At 43.8% G+C, this 17,777-nt stretch overlaps 1 protein-coding gene and 1 long non-coding RNA gene across 22 annotated transcripts in view; one reads left to right on the plus strand and one right to left on the minus strand.

Moving 5' to 3' along the window:
- Window positions 1-2,228: 2,228 nt before the first annotated feature.
- On the minus strand, window positions 2,229-14,669 carry LOC132345503 (uncharacterized). Its single transcript, XR_009494877.1, has 3 exons — window positions 13,902-14,669; window positions 3,193-3,237; window positions 2,229-2,274 (listed from the first exon to the last, which is right to left on the minus strand). It is a non-coding gene; the product is annotated as an uncharacterized lncRNA (long non-coding RNA).
- Window positions 13,181-17,777, plus strand: part of LIMCH1 (LIM and calponin homology domains 1) — a 351,668-nt gene continuing 347,071 nt past the window's right edge. For all 21 annotated transcript variants that reach the window (XM_015471586.3, XM_015471590.3, XM_024993553.2 and 18 more), the window contains exon 1: window positions 13,181-13,318. In XM_015471586.3, coding sequence (XP_015327072.2) covers window positions 13,223-13,318 — 96 coding nt within the window. In that variant the 5' untranslated portion in view covers window positions 13,181-13,222. The remainder of the gene's footprint in view (window positions 13,319-17,777) is intronic.

Genomic DNA, 17,777 nt, shown 5'->3' on the forward strand with positions numbered 1-17,777 from the left:
GAAGCAGGCAAGTGTGAAAGGGGAGGAGTGACAGGGACTGTGGCAAGTGGGAGAGCCACGCCCCTCCCAGGGGCAGCCATTACTGCGCTTTGGCTTTGACCATGCAGGAATGCAGAGTCAGCCACATCTTATAAGTTTTTAAAAGAGAAGTTGGAAATCCAGAGCACTTTTTTTTTTCCCTCTCATGGGTCTCCCTAATTTCTAGAATTTGGCAACTAATTCAAGCATTGTTTTAAAACACTGTGTGGGCCAAAAAACCATGTCTGCAGGCCAGAGCTGAATCACTGGTCACCAGTCTGTAACCTTTGATTTGAGATATCATCAACATTTTTAAGAAACACATAGGAATGTGGCAATTTTAGAGTTTAAAGGGATGAAAAATCATGACACAAACTTGGTCCAATGTAAAGTGAACTCTTTAATGTCCCATCTAGTCAATTGGTATTAAACATAGGTTAATTTTAAAATAAAACCTCATACAGTATATTTTAACTCCTTTCATCCTTTAGCGAACGCTGCACGGAGGTTCAGCTGGATCTGTTTTCAATCTTGACCTCCTGTTGGAACAGCCCAGGGAGTTCCTAAGTAAACTTCATTCTCCTAACAGGCCTCTGCATGATATTAGCTAGAGAAAGCCCTGTAGCTCAACAGGCAGATGGCAGTAAGAAATTAACTTGAACTTCAGCAAGGCTGCGGTTTCCATGGGAACAGAGGAAGCAGCCATACTGCCTGGCATTTGAGCTGAATAGGAAACAGGCTCCCCATCAGCACAGTTTTAGAAAGGACTGTACTATTCTACCATTCTCTGCAGAGATGTTTAGTATTCCCTCCTAAAGTGCTTTAACTTTAGTTAGTAACAGGATTATAAATGATACTCAGGTACATGCTTAAATACACTTAAGTGTCTGTGAGTATCAGATCTGAGAAAGACAGTATAAGGATTTAACTGCTGAAATCCGAAAACCATTAAAAGCGTTGGCATTCTCCAGCACAAAAACTATATTCTTTGCTAAGTGAGCCCATCACAAGCAGAAATCACTGTTTCCATCTTCATTTCCTATAAAGAATAGATGTTCAAATCAATGTGATTTTTCTGTCAATGTTTTCTTTTAGGGACACAAAATATCATTAATACATATTTTGTCTGAACTTCCAGGCACTCAATTAATATGTGAGGAATAAGTAACTCTGGAGAGTACTATGCATTTTGGAATTAATGACTGAAGAGAGTTCATTTCACTTCCGTCTGTCTCACATCCAGAAGTGGATTAACTGGGAGGCTGAGGGAGTTTAAGCTTTGTGTTCCCTCTTTCACATTGGCTTCTTCCAAGACCCTGAGATGAGCCTTCAGAATGTTTACATGGTCATATATTTTTGTAACATTTATAAAAGAGATTTTAACTGCAATAGTTAGGGCTTGTGTCACTTTCCACGGAGACTTCCCCTCCATTGAGTGCTAAGGAAATGGCTGCAGGTATTTGGGGATCTGGGTAAAGAGCAGTTGAGTTGGGGGTACACTAAATATGGATTTAGTGGGATATGTTTATGTGGGTGGGCAGTTGTTCTGGGATAGGGACAACTTCCAGTAATATTTCTGCTGCCCACTCTGCCAATCACTCAGCATTGTGATACAAAGGGATTGAGAGAGAGATGACACGTCCCGTGGTGCCTGCCACCCTGGGATGTGCGTGTAGGGGAGAAACAAGATGGAAACGGAGCTAGGAGTTAGTCTGTGGAAAATTCTTTCCATCATCAGACTCATAAAGTTATAGATGGAGGATTTGGTTCTCAATGACTTCTAGTCAAACTGGATGTTCTAACCTATCAGAAGTAGTTTTGCTAATGCAGCATATACAATTATAAACACACTGTACATTTTTTTAGAGTTGTTATTTTTTATTTTTGGCTGTGCTGGGTCTTTGTTGCTGTGTGGGCTTTATCTGGTTGCAGCAAGTGGGGCTACTCTCTGGTTGCAGTGCTCAGGCTTCTCATTGCTGTGCCTTCTCCTGTGGAGCATGGGCTCTAGGGTGCATGGGCTTCAGTAGTTCGGCTTGTGGGCTTTAGAGCACAGGCTCAGTAGTTGTGGCTCTTGGGCTTAGTTGCTCCCTGCCACGTGGGATTTTTCTGGATCGGGGATCAAACCCATGACTCCTGCATTGGCAGATGGATTCTTTACCACTGAGCCACTTGGGAAGCCCCTACACGGTACATTTTTCTTCTTCTTCTTCTTCTTTTTTTTTTTTTTTTGAGAACAGAGACTTCCACACCTTTATTCTTAAAAAAAAAACAAAACAAAACTTTTTTATTTTGTATTGGGGTATAGCTGATTAACAATGTTGTGATAATTTCAGGTGAGCAGTGAAGGGACTCTGCCATACATATACATGTATCTATTTCCCCCCAAACTCCCATCCCATCCAGGCCGCCCCATAACATTGAGAAGAGTTCCATGTGTTATATAGTAGGTCCTTTTTGGTTATCATTTCAATTATAGCATTACCAGATCTCTATGATTAAAATTTCCAGCTGAATTAACATGAAATACTGATGACAAATGTAATATAAAACTCAATATATAGCTACCACAGGAATGTTGATGGGAAAATTGTTAATAAGAACTGTCGATTGGAAGAGTATTTAAGTCATTTTATTTTTAAAGGCAAAATTTACAGAATAGAATGCACAAATCTGAAGTGTTTACCTCATTCACTTCTGTTTAGGTAACTTTATAACCACCACCCATGAAGATGCAAAACATTTCCATCACCCCAAAAGAAAAATTTAATTTCTAATATATTCATGTTTAAGACATTAATATAGCTACAAACAAGAATATTTTGCTAAAAGAAAGCAATGTTCAACACAAGTAAACTCTTAGTGATAAAATTATCTTTACTAAAATTAAAAATTCAATAGAAAGACGAGAAAAAAGGCAAGAAGTCACCAGAACATCAGTCACAAAGACAAAGAGATGGAAAATACAAGAGAAAAGATGAGACATGGAGGACCACTAAGAGAAACAACTCCAACAAAAGTCCTCGAAGAAGAAAATGGAAGAGAAGAAACTTTAAAAGAAATTAGGAAGTTTAGATTAGAAGGATGTCATGACCCCAGATTTTGGAGAGTTATCCAGTACCCAGAAAATCAACAGTTCAGAAGTGCTAGGTCACTAGCACTTTTTTTTTTACTCACATTTCTCTTATGACATCCCCTTAGAATTTTGTGAAACAAGTGCACCTGAAAAATTAAAAAAGAATATGTTAGAAAAGTATTTGACTTCACTATGGATTGGTTTAAACTATTTGTCCTAGATAACATTTATCCATTGCCATTCATTCATTTACTCAGCACTCACTTGATACTAAGCCACAACAGTGCCAGTTTCAAAGAGCTGATTCCTACAATACATCTAACCACAGGACAACATTATATATGTAGAGCTATGCAGAGGTATAAAGAAGCAGCTATTTCAGTGTTTTTCCATCATTATTAAATAATGTATTTTTAAAAGAAATATACTACTTTATCCTGGACACATTATACTTTCTGGATCTGATGATTCACATACTTCATTACTTCTATAGGATTCTAGCCATTCTCTTTTGGCTCTCCTCCATTCTGTTCTTCTAGGAACTGTTTTATGGAATATTCATATTCTGTTAGCACCTTTTCCTATTTTCCTACGTTTCGTTCCGTATAATTTCTAAAGATTCTTCTTCTACACTTTTTTTTTTTTTTTTGGCTAAGCTGCCTCGAGGCATGTGGGATTTAGTTCCCCAACCAGGGACTGAATCTGTGTCCCCTGCATTCGAAGCACAGAGTCTAAACTGCTGGACCACCAGGGAATTCCCCTAAAGATCCATATTCTAGTTCACAAATTCTCTTTTCACTGTGTCTAATCTGTACTGTAACACATCTTTTGAGTTTTACATTTACAACTTTATTTTTCTGGTTGTTCTGGGGAGCCTAATCAGTTCTTTGTTGAGTCTCTTGAGTTTCGTTTAGATTGCATGGTTTTTGCATGCATTTTGTACTTTTAGATGGTAAGCTCCATTTCAGCAGAGTTTGTCTGGGGGATCCTGTGAGCCTTGGAAGGAGGGCATATCTTCTGGAAGGATTTTACATTTGCATCTTCTAGGTACCCAAAAGGTCCTGGACCTAATTCTAAGTTAATTTCTAAGCATGGGAGGTCACAGATCATGTGTAAGTTGTCCAAAAAGTGGATCAGGTCTTTGTTTACACATTCTCAGGGGAGGTTCACCCACCTCCCACCCAGAGGCGAGGTCAAGACGAAGGAGCTTCCTTATTGTCTCCTTCTATGGCGATGGTGATAGTGGAATATTTTCTGGTCTGTATTTCCTCTGCAGGAGTATTTCACGTGTGTGTGTGTGTATGTGAGAATGTGTGTGTTGCTACTCAGTTTCATTTTTTTTTTTTTTACATAGCATAGATCCAGGGCCTGGAAATATAGGAGTAAAACCCCAGCCCTAGGATTCTGAGTCTAGCAACCCACTAGACTAGTCTAGCAATCGCTGGAAACCACAGTTACTAGGTCTCTCCACAGAACAGTTGAGAGCTAATTCACAAGCTCACTGCTCTAGTTTTCTGCTTCTTCTCCATTTTGCATCCCTGAGAACTTCTTTTGAGCTCAACCATTCATGTAAAAAATTAAAAAAATATTTTGTGTGGCATTTATATGAGTTTTGTAATGAGTGAGAAAGTTAGCCTGTCATAATCTGAAAAATTAAAATTGTTATTCACATTATTTTTAAATGGCTTTCAAAATCAAACTATGATGAATTTGGACTATTTTTCAAAACCCTTCATAACGATTCTCATATCTATTTTGTTACGTTGAGAATCACTACATTATGGGAACACAGAAGAAGAGATGACTAGTTTTTGACGTGGTGGCTAAGAAAGTCATCAAAAAGGTGACACTTAAGTCAGATCTTGGAGGATGAGACGTTTAGTACATTTATTTACCACCAACCATAGTTCAAAGTATTATTCACAATGAAATTTAGAGTTAGTCTTTGTCCAATTGATTGATCATATTGTATATATTAATAAGGATAGGAAATGGCAACCCACTCCAGTATACTTGCATGGAGGATCCCATGGACAGAAGAGTCTGGCAGGCTACAGTCCATAGGGTTGCAAAGAGTTGAACATGGCTGAAGTAACTGAGTATGCAAATGTGCTTATATTTATAGGTATATTTTTTAATACATAGTATTATCAAAGCTATTATTAACCCCTGGTTACTAAGTGCTAAGCAAAGAAACAGATGCTTTATCAAGAAAACTGAGACTCCAGGAAGTGAAATAGCATTTTCACCTACATAACATGTGGCATCTATGAAATGTGCCCTTCAGGGAGCTAAACTGACCAAGGGCCCCAGTTGCTGTGCTCTGAAGTCCACCGCCATATTAGCATTGAACAGCACGTCCCACTGGGCTGCCCCCAGCCAATTACTAAATTCAGCCGGGATACAGCAGGGACTCTAAGGCAGGCTTGTTCTGGGGCACCCATGACTCTTTTGGAAGCTGACTTTGGTTCATGGATCTTCCAATGGCCTCGCTGAAAGGCAGCTATGACAGTGCTTCTACCTGACCTTCCTTTCCCTCTCTTCTCTGAGGTCAGACTTGTACTGTGCTCTGACTGCTTTTCTATCATTTTCTCTCACAGTCATTTCCCTAATAAAATTCTTGTACTTTTAATTCCATCTTAGTGTCTGCTTCTCAGAAGACCCAGACTGTCATACTAAGGTCAACCTCAAAACCCATGCTCTTACAAAGAATAACTAAAAATGCATTAAGTATCTAAATGTAAGAATGACGACTATAAAACTATTAGAAGAAAACACAGGCATAAATCTTTGTGACCTTGGATTAGGCAATGCTTCTTAGATATGACACTAAAAGCACAAACAACCAAAGAGAAAAAATAGATGCATTGGCCTTTGTCAAAATTTAAAAAAATTTTGTGCTTTCAAGGACAGCTTCAAGAAAGTGAAATATTAACACACAGAATGGAAGAAAATATTTGCAAATCATATGGCTAATAAGGGGCTCCTACTTAAAATATATAAGGAGCTCATAACTCAATAGTAAAAAGAGAAATGACTCAATTTACAAAAGGACAAAGATCTGAATAGACATTTCTTCTGAGAAGATGTCCAAATGGCCATTATGTACAAGAAAAGATGCTTAACATCATAATGATGTTCATTATGTTCATCAGTTCAGTTGAGTCACTCAGTTGTGTCCAACTTTTCGAGACCCCATGAATCACAGCATGCCAGACCCCATGAATCACAGCATGCCAGGCCTCCCTGTCTATCACCAACTCCTGGAGTTCACTCAAACTCACATTCATCGAGTCGGTGATGCCATCCAGCCATCTCATCCTCTGTCGTCCCCTTCTCCTCCTGCCCTCAATCCCTCCCAGCATCAGGCTCTTGTCCAATGAGTCAGCTCTTCACATGAGGTGGCCAAAGCACAGGAGTTTCAGCTTCAGCATCAGTCCTTCCAAAGAACACTGAAGACTGATCTCCTTCAGAATGGACTGGTTGGATCTCCTTGCAGTCCAAGGGACTCTCAAGAGTCTTCTCCAACACCACAGTTCAAAAGCATCAATTCTTCAGCACTCAGCTTTCTTCACAGTCCAACACTCACATCCATACATGACCACAGGAAAAACCATAGCCTTGACTAGACGGACCTTTGTTGGCAAAGTAATGTCTCTGCTTTTTAATATGCTATCAAGGTTGGTCATAACTTTCCTTCCAAGGCGTAAGCGTCTTTTAATTTCATGGCTGCTATCACCATCTGCAGTGATTTTGGAGCACCAAAAAATAAAGTCTGACACTGTTTCCACTGTTTCCCCATCTATTTCCCATGAAGTGATGGGACCGGATGCCATGATCTTCGTTTTCTGAATGGTGAGCTTTAAGCCAACTCTTTCACTCTCCTTTTTCACTTTCATCAAGAAGCTTTCAGTTCCTCTTCATTTTCTGCCATAAGGGTGGTGTCATCTGCATATCTGAGGTTATTGATATTTCTCCCGGCAATCTTGATTCCAGCTTGTGTTTCTTCCAGTCCAGCGTTTCTCATGATGTACTCCAAATAGAAGTTAAATAAGCAGGGTGACAATATACAGCCTTGATGTACTCCTTTTCCTATTTGGAACCAGTCTGTTGTTCCATGTCCAGTTCTAACTGTTGCTTCCTGACCTGCATACAGATTGTCGGTCAGGTGGTCTGGATTCCCATCTCTTTCAGAAAATTGTCCACAGTTTATTGTGATCCACACAGTCAAAGGCTTTGGCATAGTCAATAAAGCAGAAATAGATGTCTTTCTGGAACTCTCTTGCTTTTTCCATGATCCAGCGGATGTTGGCAATTTGATCTCTGGTTCCTCTGCCTTTTCTAAAACCAGCTTGAACATCTGGAAGTTCACGGTTCACGTATGGCTGAAGCCTAGCTTGGAGAATTTTGAGCATTACTTTACTAGTGTGTGAGATGAGTGCAATTGTGTGGTAGTTTGAGCATTCTTTGGCATTGTCTTGCTTTGGGATTGGAATGAAAACTGACCTTTTCCAGTCCTGTGGCCACTGCTGAGTTTTCCAAATTTGTTGGCATATTGAGTGCAGCACTTTCACAGCATCATCTTCCAGGATTTGCAATAGCTCAACTGGAATTCCATCACCTCCACTAGCTTTGTTCATAGTGATGCTTTCTAAGGCCCACTTGACTTCACATTCCAGGATGTCTGGCTCTAGGTGAGTGATTACACCATCATGATTATCTTGGTCGTGATTTAGTCATCAGGGAAATGCAAATTAAAACCACAGTGAGATACTACTTCACACCCTCTAGAGTCTCTGTAATCAAAAAGTTGGAAAATGACAAGTGTTAGCAAGGAGGTAGAAAAAGTGCAACCCATTTTTTACACTTCTGGTGGGAATGTAAAATGGTGCAGCTACTTTGGAAAACAGTCAGTAGTTTACCAAAAAGTTTAAACACAGAGTTATCAAATAACCCAGCAATTCTGCTTCCTGGCGTATGCCCAAGAGAAATGAAAACATATGTCCACACAAAAACTTGTACATGAATGTTTATAGAAGCATTATTAATAATAACCAAAACATGGAAACAACCCAAGGGCCTATCAACTGATGAATGGATATACAAAATATGGTATAGCCATACAATGGCATATTATTAGGTTGGTGCAAAAGTAATTGCAGTTTTGCATTGTTGAACTTTGCCATTTGACATTGTAATACCTTCTTGACTAAATGTGATTATGTTATACATAATTTTAATGTGCATTTCTTGCATTATGGGCTTCCTTTGTGGCTCAGGTGGTAAAGAATCCACTTGCAATGTGGAAGACCTGAGTTTGATCCCTGAGAAGATCCCTTGGGAAGATCCCCTGGAGAAGGGAAAGGCCACCCACTCCAGTATTCTGGCCTGGAGAATTCCATGGACTGTATAGTCCATGGGGTCCCAAAGAGTCAGACATGACTGAGCAACTTTCACTTTCTTGCATTATGGTTTTTTTTTTTTTGCTAATGACATTACTTGCTGTTTATTTTATATTTATTTTAGACTATGGAGAGGATGTTAGACAAAAAGCGAATTTGAGTAATCTTTTTATTCAATTTCCAAATAGGTCATAAAGCAGCAGATACAACTTGCAACATCAACAACGCATTTGGCCCAGCAACTGCTAACAAGCAGTGGTTCCAGAAGTCTTGCCAAGGAGGTGAGAGCCTTGAAGATGAGGAGTGCAGTGGTCAGCCACGGGAAGTTGACAATGACCAATTAATTGAGCTGATCATCCAAGCTGATCCTCTTGCAACTACATGAAAAGTTGTCGAAACTCAACATTGACCATTCTATGGTTGTTTGGCATTTGAGGTAAACTGGAAAGGTGAAAAAGCTTGATAAGTGGGTGCCTCATGAGCTGACTGCAAATCAAAAAAAATCACAGTTTTGAAGTGTCGTCTTCTCTTATTCTATGCAACAACAACAAACCATTTCATCATTAGATTGTGAAGTGTGACAAAAAGTGTATTTTATACAACTGGTGACCACCAGCTTAGCGGTTGGACCAAGAAGAAGCTCCAAAGCACTTCCCAAAGCCGAACTTGCACCAAAAAAAGGTCAAGGTCGCTGGTGGTCTAGTACCCATCTGATCCTCTACAGCTTTCTGAATCCTGGCGAAACCATTACATCTGAGACGTATGCTCAGCAAATTGAAAAGATACACCAAAAACTGCAATGCTTGCAGCCAGCATTGGTCAACAGAAAGAGCTCTATTCTTTTCCATGACAACGACTAACCACATGTCGCACAACCAATGCTTCGAAAGTTGAACCAATTGGGCAATGAAGTTTTGCCTCATCTGCCATATTCACCTGGCTTCTTGTTAACTGACTATTACTACTTCAAGCATCTCAGCAACTTTTTGCAGGGAAAATGCTTCCACAACCAACAGGAGGCAGAAAATGCTTTCCAAGAGTTCCTGGAATCCTGAAACACGAACTTTTTATGGTACGGGAATAAAACAACTTATTTCTTGTTGGCAAAAATGTGTCGATTGTAATCATTCCTATTTTGATTAATAAAGATGTGTTTTAGCCTAGTTATAATGATTTAAAATTCATGGTCTGAAACCCCAACTACTTTTTCATCAACCTAATATTTGTCCGTATAAAGGAATGAAGTACTGATACATGCTGCCACATGGATGAACCCTGAAAACATTCTGCCAAGTGAAAGAAGCCACACATAGAGGACCACATAATGTATGATTCCATTTATTTGAAATTTCCAGAATAATCAATATTATAGGGACAGAAAGTGGATTAGTGGTTGCCATGTCTTGGGAACACGGGAGGTTAGGGATATGACTGCTAAAGGGTATGCAGTTTCTTTTTGGAGGGATTAAAATGCTCCAAAATTAATGTGGTGATGGTTGCACAACTCTGTGAATATACCTAAAAAACATTGAACTATACACTCTAAGTGGGTGGATTGTATGTGAATGATACTTTAAGAAATCTGTTCCCCCATCAGAATCCATGCTCTTCAAATACCTTATATCCCTAATTTGGCATTTATTATACAGTATATTTTCTTACAGTTTTTTTTTTTTTCTGATCAAATGTTGCTTCACATCCCCAAAATAGTGGCAATGATTTCTGAATTGTAGGGTTTCTTCCAGATTAGTTTTCTTCATTATATTTTTCAGATTTTTTTTTTGACTGGAACATATTACTTTTATATATGAAAAATAGACTATACAGAAATGAAATCCCTTTGTGGATTCATTTGATGCTAGTACAATCTCTTACACATAATAGGTGCTTAGCAATGATTTTTAAGTATTATTGATAATGGAACTAGGTTTGAATTCTATTATAGTTTTAAGTCCTTAAAGTCCTTTGGTAACTTATGTGAGTTTGTTTTTGGTAATAGAATTCAGGAAAAACAAATGTTACTTTGTGATTATAAACCTTAAAAGACTTAAAAAGTATTTGCACTGAAAGAAAAAAAAATATGCTTTAGTTTGAATACCAATTGTGATAGCAGATACTTCAGACATATGGTGGGTTTACTCCTAATGCTTGTTTTCCATGGATTCAGCTACATCGTTTGGGTCATCGGGCTTTCCCAACTCCTAGTCACTCCATGCAGTGGCATCTGCCTAAAGGGGCATTTCGTAGCAATGTGCTGGATCATTTTCTCAATTATTCACTTCACCATGTTTCTTCATGGAGACAAGGTCACCTTCTGACTGTATTTTACTAACCCTTTTCCTCTGCTTGCCATCTTCACTCTTTTTTATAATTTCTCCTCCCTCTCATTCTTTCTGGTTAGCTGGCTTGTGCTGAGCACTAATTACATGCCAGGCACGGTTTTGGTTCTTTCACATTCAGAACTCCTGTTTGCTCCTCACAATGATTTGCTGAAATGTTGCCATGTCAACCTCATTTGAGATGAGGAAACTGAGGCACGTATTGTAAGCGGCAGAGCCTGGACTGGGACTGGTAAGGCGGCTTGGTGTGCAGTTAAGAGTAGATCTGGCTCCAGGCTGTCTGGGCTTGAATCAGGGCTTCACTGCTCACCAGCTGTGCGGCACCCCTCTCTGTCCCCTGTTTTTTCCCTAGGAATGGTAATAGTCTATCTCACAGGGTTGGAATAGGGAATGAATTAGTCAATTATTTGTAATGCACTTAAAACAGTGCCTGGCACAATTCAAGCACCATATAAGTGTTCTAAAAGTAAATAAACTGAAGCCTGTCTGACTCCAAAGCCAGTAACAGTGGAATTTCAGGTCTGCTTTTTTGTTTCATCCCCCTATTACAACAGCAGAATTGGACAAAGATGAAACTTGGGACTCTGAACAGGGAAGACACTTAGCTGCTGAGACACCCATGGACTTCTTGCTCTGTCCACTGTGGTCTGACACCCTGCTTCTCACCCGTCTCTCCCATGCTGTTTTTCCCACCTGATTCTTTCCTCAACACACTCCAGTCACACTGTCTTCTGTAGGCCTATGACCTCCACCAAACTTATTTCTATCTGAAGGCCTTTGCACCTATCTGGAAATGTTTTTCCAGTTTTTTGCATGGCTAACATCTTTCTCATTCATGTCACCTCATCATGTCATCTTGACAGAAAAACTTTCCTTGGTCATCAGTCGGGTTCTCATGCATAACAGAAGGCATGCTCAAATAAAGGTGGCTGAGAAGAGTTTATTGAGACCATCAGGGACTTCCCTGGTGGTCCAGTGGCTAAGACTTCGTGCTCCAAATGCAAGGGGCCAGGGTTTCATCCCTGGTCAGGGAACTAGATCCCATATACTGCAACTAAAGAGCTCACATGACCCCAACGAAGAAGATCGAAGATCTTGCCTGCTGGAACTAAGACCCCCACTCAGCTAAATAAGTAAAAGAGACAATTATCAGGGAGCGGGCAGGCCAGACACCAGAATGAAATGGGGAGTGGGCCTGGGGAAGTGCGGTGCAACAAAGAGGAGACAGGGGACTGTCAGAGAACTCAAGGAGGGGCCCCAGCCTTGCAACCTTCCTCAGAGTGGAGCAGAGCAGCCAATCCCCTAGCCTTCTGCAGTAAGAGGTACCTAAAACATCCCCACGGCCCTCTCCTCCAGCCTGCTGACCTCCTGCCCTCCCTCCCATTATCAGAGCCTGGACCCACAGGTCAGCCTCCCAGGTGAAGGTGGAGAGGCAATCTGAAGTTAGCAATATCCTCTTCCCAGGTCATAGTTTATCTTCTCCTATCTGTTTAGCATGTATTACTCTCCACCATTATCTTCTTTTTTATCCCATTTCCTGTAGAACGTAATTATTTTGAGCGCCAAGACTTCTCAGTTCTTCCTCTCCCCACCTCTCCCCTCCCTTCCCTTCTCTTTTTTCATCTTTGTGGTCCCCACACATAGTAGGTGCACAATAAAGATGAGTTAAATCAATCAACACAGGTAGCTCGCCTAGAGAGACAAAGGTTTATAAAGGGTCGTTTATCTTCTTTATCTTACAGAAAGATCAGGCGACTGAACATCCCTGGCACGGGGTCAGAGGGCTGCCCCTCTTTCCCCCCACTTCCGTAGCTAGGGTTGGCGCGGGGTGCGGCAGGTGCGGGCGGCCACTGCCCGGCTGCGGCAGCGCGGGCTCCCCCGGGGACGCGTGCGCCGCGCTGCCAGCGCGTCTGCCAGGTGCCGCCCGACTTGCTGGCCCCTCCGCAGCCGGCGGGGCGCGGGGACGTGCGGGGCGGCTGGCCGAATCTCTCTCCGGGTCGCGTTGCGGGCAGGGGAGGGAGATACTCAGCGCTCACTCTCGGTTATTTTTAGTCGGTGGCTGACACCCCCGCCCGGGAGGGGGTGGTGCGGAGCCCGCAGAGGTGGGGGTGGGGTGGGGTGGAGAGGGAGCTCCCAGCACCCGGGCGCTCGCTCTCGCGGGGACACACAGCGCGGCCGAGCCGGGCGGCGCGGGGAACAGCTGCGGCGGCGTGGTCGGCGGCAGCGCGGCGCTCCTCCGGGACCTGCGCCGCGCGGGGGCGGGGCGGGCCGGGGAGGAGAGCGGGCGGGCGGGAAGGGGCGGGGAGCGCGCTCCTGCGGCGGCGGCGGCGGCGGCGGCGGCCGTCCTCATCCCGGCGGCCCGGCGCTCGCGTGGACGCGGGGCTTCGCAAATGGCTTGTCCCGTTCTCGGTCTGGAAGCCCTCCAGCCCCTGCAGCCCGAGCCGCCCCCCGAGCCCGCCTTCTCCGAGGCGCAGAAGTGGATCGAGGTAGGTACCCCGCGGCGGGCGGGCGGGCGGCCTGGTATGGGCAGCCCGGAGCCGCCGACCCGCACACGCCAGGACGACAGGTCTGGTCTCGCCTCCCCCACCCCTCGCTTTCTTTTGCCGGCTGCTCCCGGTCAGCCGGCAGGGCCTCAAGCGAGCTGCGACCCCCGGACGCTTTGGCGCTGGAGTCTCGGGCGAGGGTGGGCGCGTAGGGAGGACACTGCGGTCTAGCTGTGCGTGTCGGGGGCGGGAAGCGGTGCCCTGCGCTTCCATCCCTCCTGCCCGCCAGTCGCGCAAATCTCAGCTCCTGCCGCTTCCAGGCGCTGCCCGGGGAAGCGCAGTGAGAGCAGAAGCGCCGCAGAGGCGCGGCAGGCGGGAGCCCCCGGAGTCCTTGTGGACGTCGCATTTCGGGAGTCCTGCTCCGCGTCCTACATCCGCCCCGAGCCCCCCTCCCCGTTCTTCCGGAGCGGAGTTGTTAATGTCTCACGGAATCGCACACCCACCGGAGCCTCTGGTTGTATTCCTGGCACCGGGTCAGGTGTGAGGCTGGCACAGCACAGAGGGCCCGGGAGCCTGCAAGACCCACCTGCGAATGCACCATTTGCATAGACGTTGCCCATTCATTGGCAGTCCCCTCTCCATCCCAGAGGTGCCGGTTCCTGGCCCCGTTGGCATATTTCACTTCTTAAATGTCTCGGTGGCAGGCCAGGGAAATCACTGGAGCTCTCGGCTGGCTCAGTCCAGGAAGCGCTCGCTGGGCGATCCTGATTCTCGATGTCTATCTGTAGACGCAGCTTGGTGGCCCCGCGCTCCCGAAATGCCGTGTCTGCGGGGCTTAGGACGCTTGGAGGGCGCGAGGGGGTAAAGGTGACCCCCTATGATCTATGCAGTGAGCCTCTGTTTCGGCAGGCAGCCTTTCTTGAAGCTTAGTGGGAGGCTAATTTGACCCTGTTTTCCTCAGGGACGGGCAGCTCACCCTCCCTGGTAGTTCAAAGGAAGAACTGTACCGCTAAGTCATGATCCGGTAATGGTGAAGCCTGTTATTACTCAAACGGTCACTTAGAGATACCCCCCCTGTGGCACGCACGTCTCGATGCTGTTGTACAAATTGAAATCTGCTGAACTGCCTGAGGAAACCACTTAATGCTGCTCTAATGCCCCAGCTAGAGGCCTGCACCTTACCAGGTTAACCTGCTTCAAGGAAGCAAGAGTGTTAGGCAGAGTTTGCTGCTGCAGCTGCTAAGTCGCTTCGGTCAGAGTTTAGAAAGACCTATTTAAAAATAGGGTTAAAACAAACAAAAACAGAAGAATAAACTCAAAGCTCTGTTGCTATAAGCCCCAATCATGTCTCTCATAATTTGATGGCTCATGACCAGATGAGAAAAAGACTGTGACTTTTGTCTGTGATATGTGGCTGGCACGGCTTGGCCTGTGACAGGTGCTTTCTCTGTGCTTCATACTTGGATTCATAGGACATCCAGGAAGCATTTGTAGTCACGGGCTTGGTTGAGAGTTGGAGAATTGTGTTTTTCTTGTTCTTGAACTTTAAAATTCTCAGGAGAGATTTTTGATGTGGATGGTGATGAAGGGAAGGATAAGAGCAGAACACTTTACAGTTCTTGAAGGCAAGTGGTTTATGCCCAATTTCCTTAATTGTAACACGGACGTACTGTACTTGAAAAAAAAATGTATTTTGGTATAGTTACACACAGGAGAGTGTATACTTCTTAAGTGCACACATCCGTGAATTTTGACCTAGGTATATAGTAGTACTATGCTGTTGTTTAGTTGCTCAGTCATGTCCATCTCTTTGCAACCCCATGGACTCTAGCCCACCAGGCTCCTCTGTCCATGGGATTTCCCAGGCAGGAATACTGGAGTGGGTTGTCATTTCCTTCTCCAGGAAATCTTCCTGACCCAGGGATCGAACCTGCGCTGCATCGGCAGGTGGATTCTTTTTTTTTTTTTTTTAAAGAGTACTATTTATTATTTTTTTAAATTTTATTTTATTTTTAAACTTTACAATATTGTATTAGTTTTGCCAAATATTCTTTACCACCGAGCCACCAGGGAAGCCCATATAGTACTATAGCCCCTCACCTAGGTCATGATCTAAAACATTTTCCGTCCAGGTCACAGTCTGTTTTTAAGTGGTGGTATATTTCAAGCTAAATATTATGCAGTGCAGAATATCTGCTTTTGTCCTGGTTCCATAGATTTTTTAAAAAGAAGGGCTTCCTTAAGAAAGCTGAGCCCCATTGGGCCCTATAGACAGTTGGGCATTGTTCTTGATGCTTTACGAGATCTACCAACTCAAGAATGTGAAAGCCACAGCAGGCAGTGCGTGGCTTTAGGATGAAGCAGCCGTGGCTCTGTGCATGTGCATTATTGAAGTGGCCTATCTCCTTTCAATCGCGGAGTTGGGTTTCAAGGAAAGGAGAGCTTCCCCTCCCAGGCTGTATAAAAAGGTGTTTGCTCCAGAGAGGTAGAGACCGCCCTTCTTCCTTCCCGGAGGTTCCTCTTTAAATGTAAATGCCCTGTCTGCAAAGCTGGGGGAACCCAGCGGCAGTAACAGATGGTTCTGCGCCCAGTTGCCCAGTGAACAAAGATTCCTCAGCTAATATAGCAATAATGTAGTACTTAGTGTGAGCTGAATTCCCAGGGGGACTGTTATCTCGAGACAATTGCATCTCCTTTAGGGGCCCCATTGTCTTTGGCAACACCCTCATTGGTAGGGCTTTGTTTTTCACTTTTGTTCAGCTGGTGATTAAATTTCCCACAGGCTTTTTTTTTTTTCTTTTGAGTAGTCAGGAATTTCACCTTTTCAAAAAAATGTTCCCTTGGGTGTAGCAGGTTAATAAACAAACTTTGCAGCTTGTCTCTTCTCTTCAGTCCCTGGTCTTCCTTAAGTCAAGGATTGGCTTGAAAACTGTTCATTCTTAATAAAGGCTCAGGGAACAAGCTCCAGGAGATAACTTGTTAGTGAGGAATTTCTCGGCCTGCAGCCTTGGCTATTTGAGGGCTGTGTTACTGGGCAGGAAACGGTGGCCTGGGAACCATGCCCCAACCTCACCCCACCCCTAGCCTCTGCCTTGGCTGGCAAAGGTGAAGGCCTCGATGGAGGTCATAGGCCCGGGGGAGGGGTGGGGTGGGGTGGGGTGGGGTGGGGGTGGGGTGGTGGGAAGTGGGAATAGTTCCCTAACACTTCCAGTGACTTTTTATAGCTGTCGGAGCAGGCTACGTGTCTTAATGTGGCAATGGGGAGACTCCTGAAGGAAACAGCAAACTTCAAGCATTAACTCTGGCTACCAGCAGGCAGGGGTCTAAATTCCTTGCACATTCCTTTTCTAGCAGAGCGTCCTAAGCAAAGCGGCAGCAAATGCAGCACAGTGGTCAGAGGTCAGGCTCTGGGGCTGGGCAGCCTAGGTTAGCATCCTGGGTGTACTGCCTTCCAGCTGTGTGACATTGGACAAGGCTGTGTTTCCTCTCCTTTTGGTTCTAAATCGTTTCTTAAAAGCTAGCTCTAGAAAAATAACAGAGATATTGTTGAAAGCGGCTGTAAAACAGGGATACTAATAATAGATTACCTATCTGAAAGGAGTGCTGTGAGAATGAAGTAAGTTAATAACATTTAAGATGCTTAGACTAGTACCCGGCTTTCAGGAAGTGCTGCATAAGTAAATGGCACCCCACTCCAGTACTCTTGCCTGGAAAATCCCACGGATGGAGGAGCCTGGTAGGCTGTAGTCCATGGGGTCACTAAGAGTTGGACACGACTGAGCGACTTCCCTTTCACTTTTCACTTTCATGCATTGGAGAAGGAAATGGCAACCCACTCCAGTGTTCTTGCCTGGAGAATCCCAGGGACGGGGGAGCCTGGTGGGCTTCCGTCTATGGGGTCGCACAGAGTCGGACATGACTGAAGCGACTTAGCAGTAGCAGCATAAGTAAAAGTTATTATTATTATTGCCATGATATTACTACTGCTATTAATATCAGTACTATCATTACTATGAGAATACTACTACCATCACCACTGCTACCTTTATTAATGCTACTGTTATTGCTGTTACTGTTGTTCCTATTGTTAACAACAACTGCAATTGAGTTTGAAAGAAAATCTTCAGAACCCTGAGTTTTTAGTGTAAAAAATAGAATTCAGTTATCTACCCATCTCATTCTATTGTCTTACCTTATGAACGCCAGATACCTGGTCTCAAAGTTAAGTAGGTGCTGTGTGTTATTCTAACTTGTGCTAAGAGAGATTGAGGCTTCAGAGGAGAACCAGTAACATCTACTGATAAGATGACCCTGATAGTCCAATGAGGCTTAGAAAGTTATTCCTCAGTATTATGTTGACTATTTAAGTTTAATGCCTTTAAAGTCTTTGTTATTAGACTCCAAGCAGGATGCTCAGTTTTCCTCCTCTTGAAGACAATCCAACGTTAAATCGTTATGCAAA

This window comes from Bos taurus, chromosome 6 (genome assembly GCF_002263795.3).
Source record: "Bos taurus isolate L1 Dominette 01449 registration number 42190680 breed Hereford chromosome 6, ARS-UCD2.0, whole genome shotgun sequence".
Lineage (NCBI taxonomy): Eukaryota > Metazoa > Chordata > Mammalia > Artiodactyla > Bovidae > Bos > Bos taurus.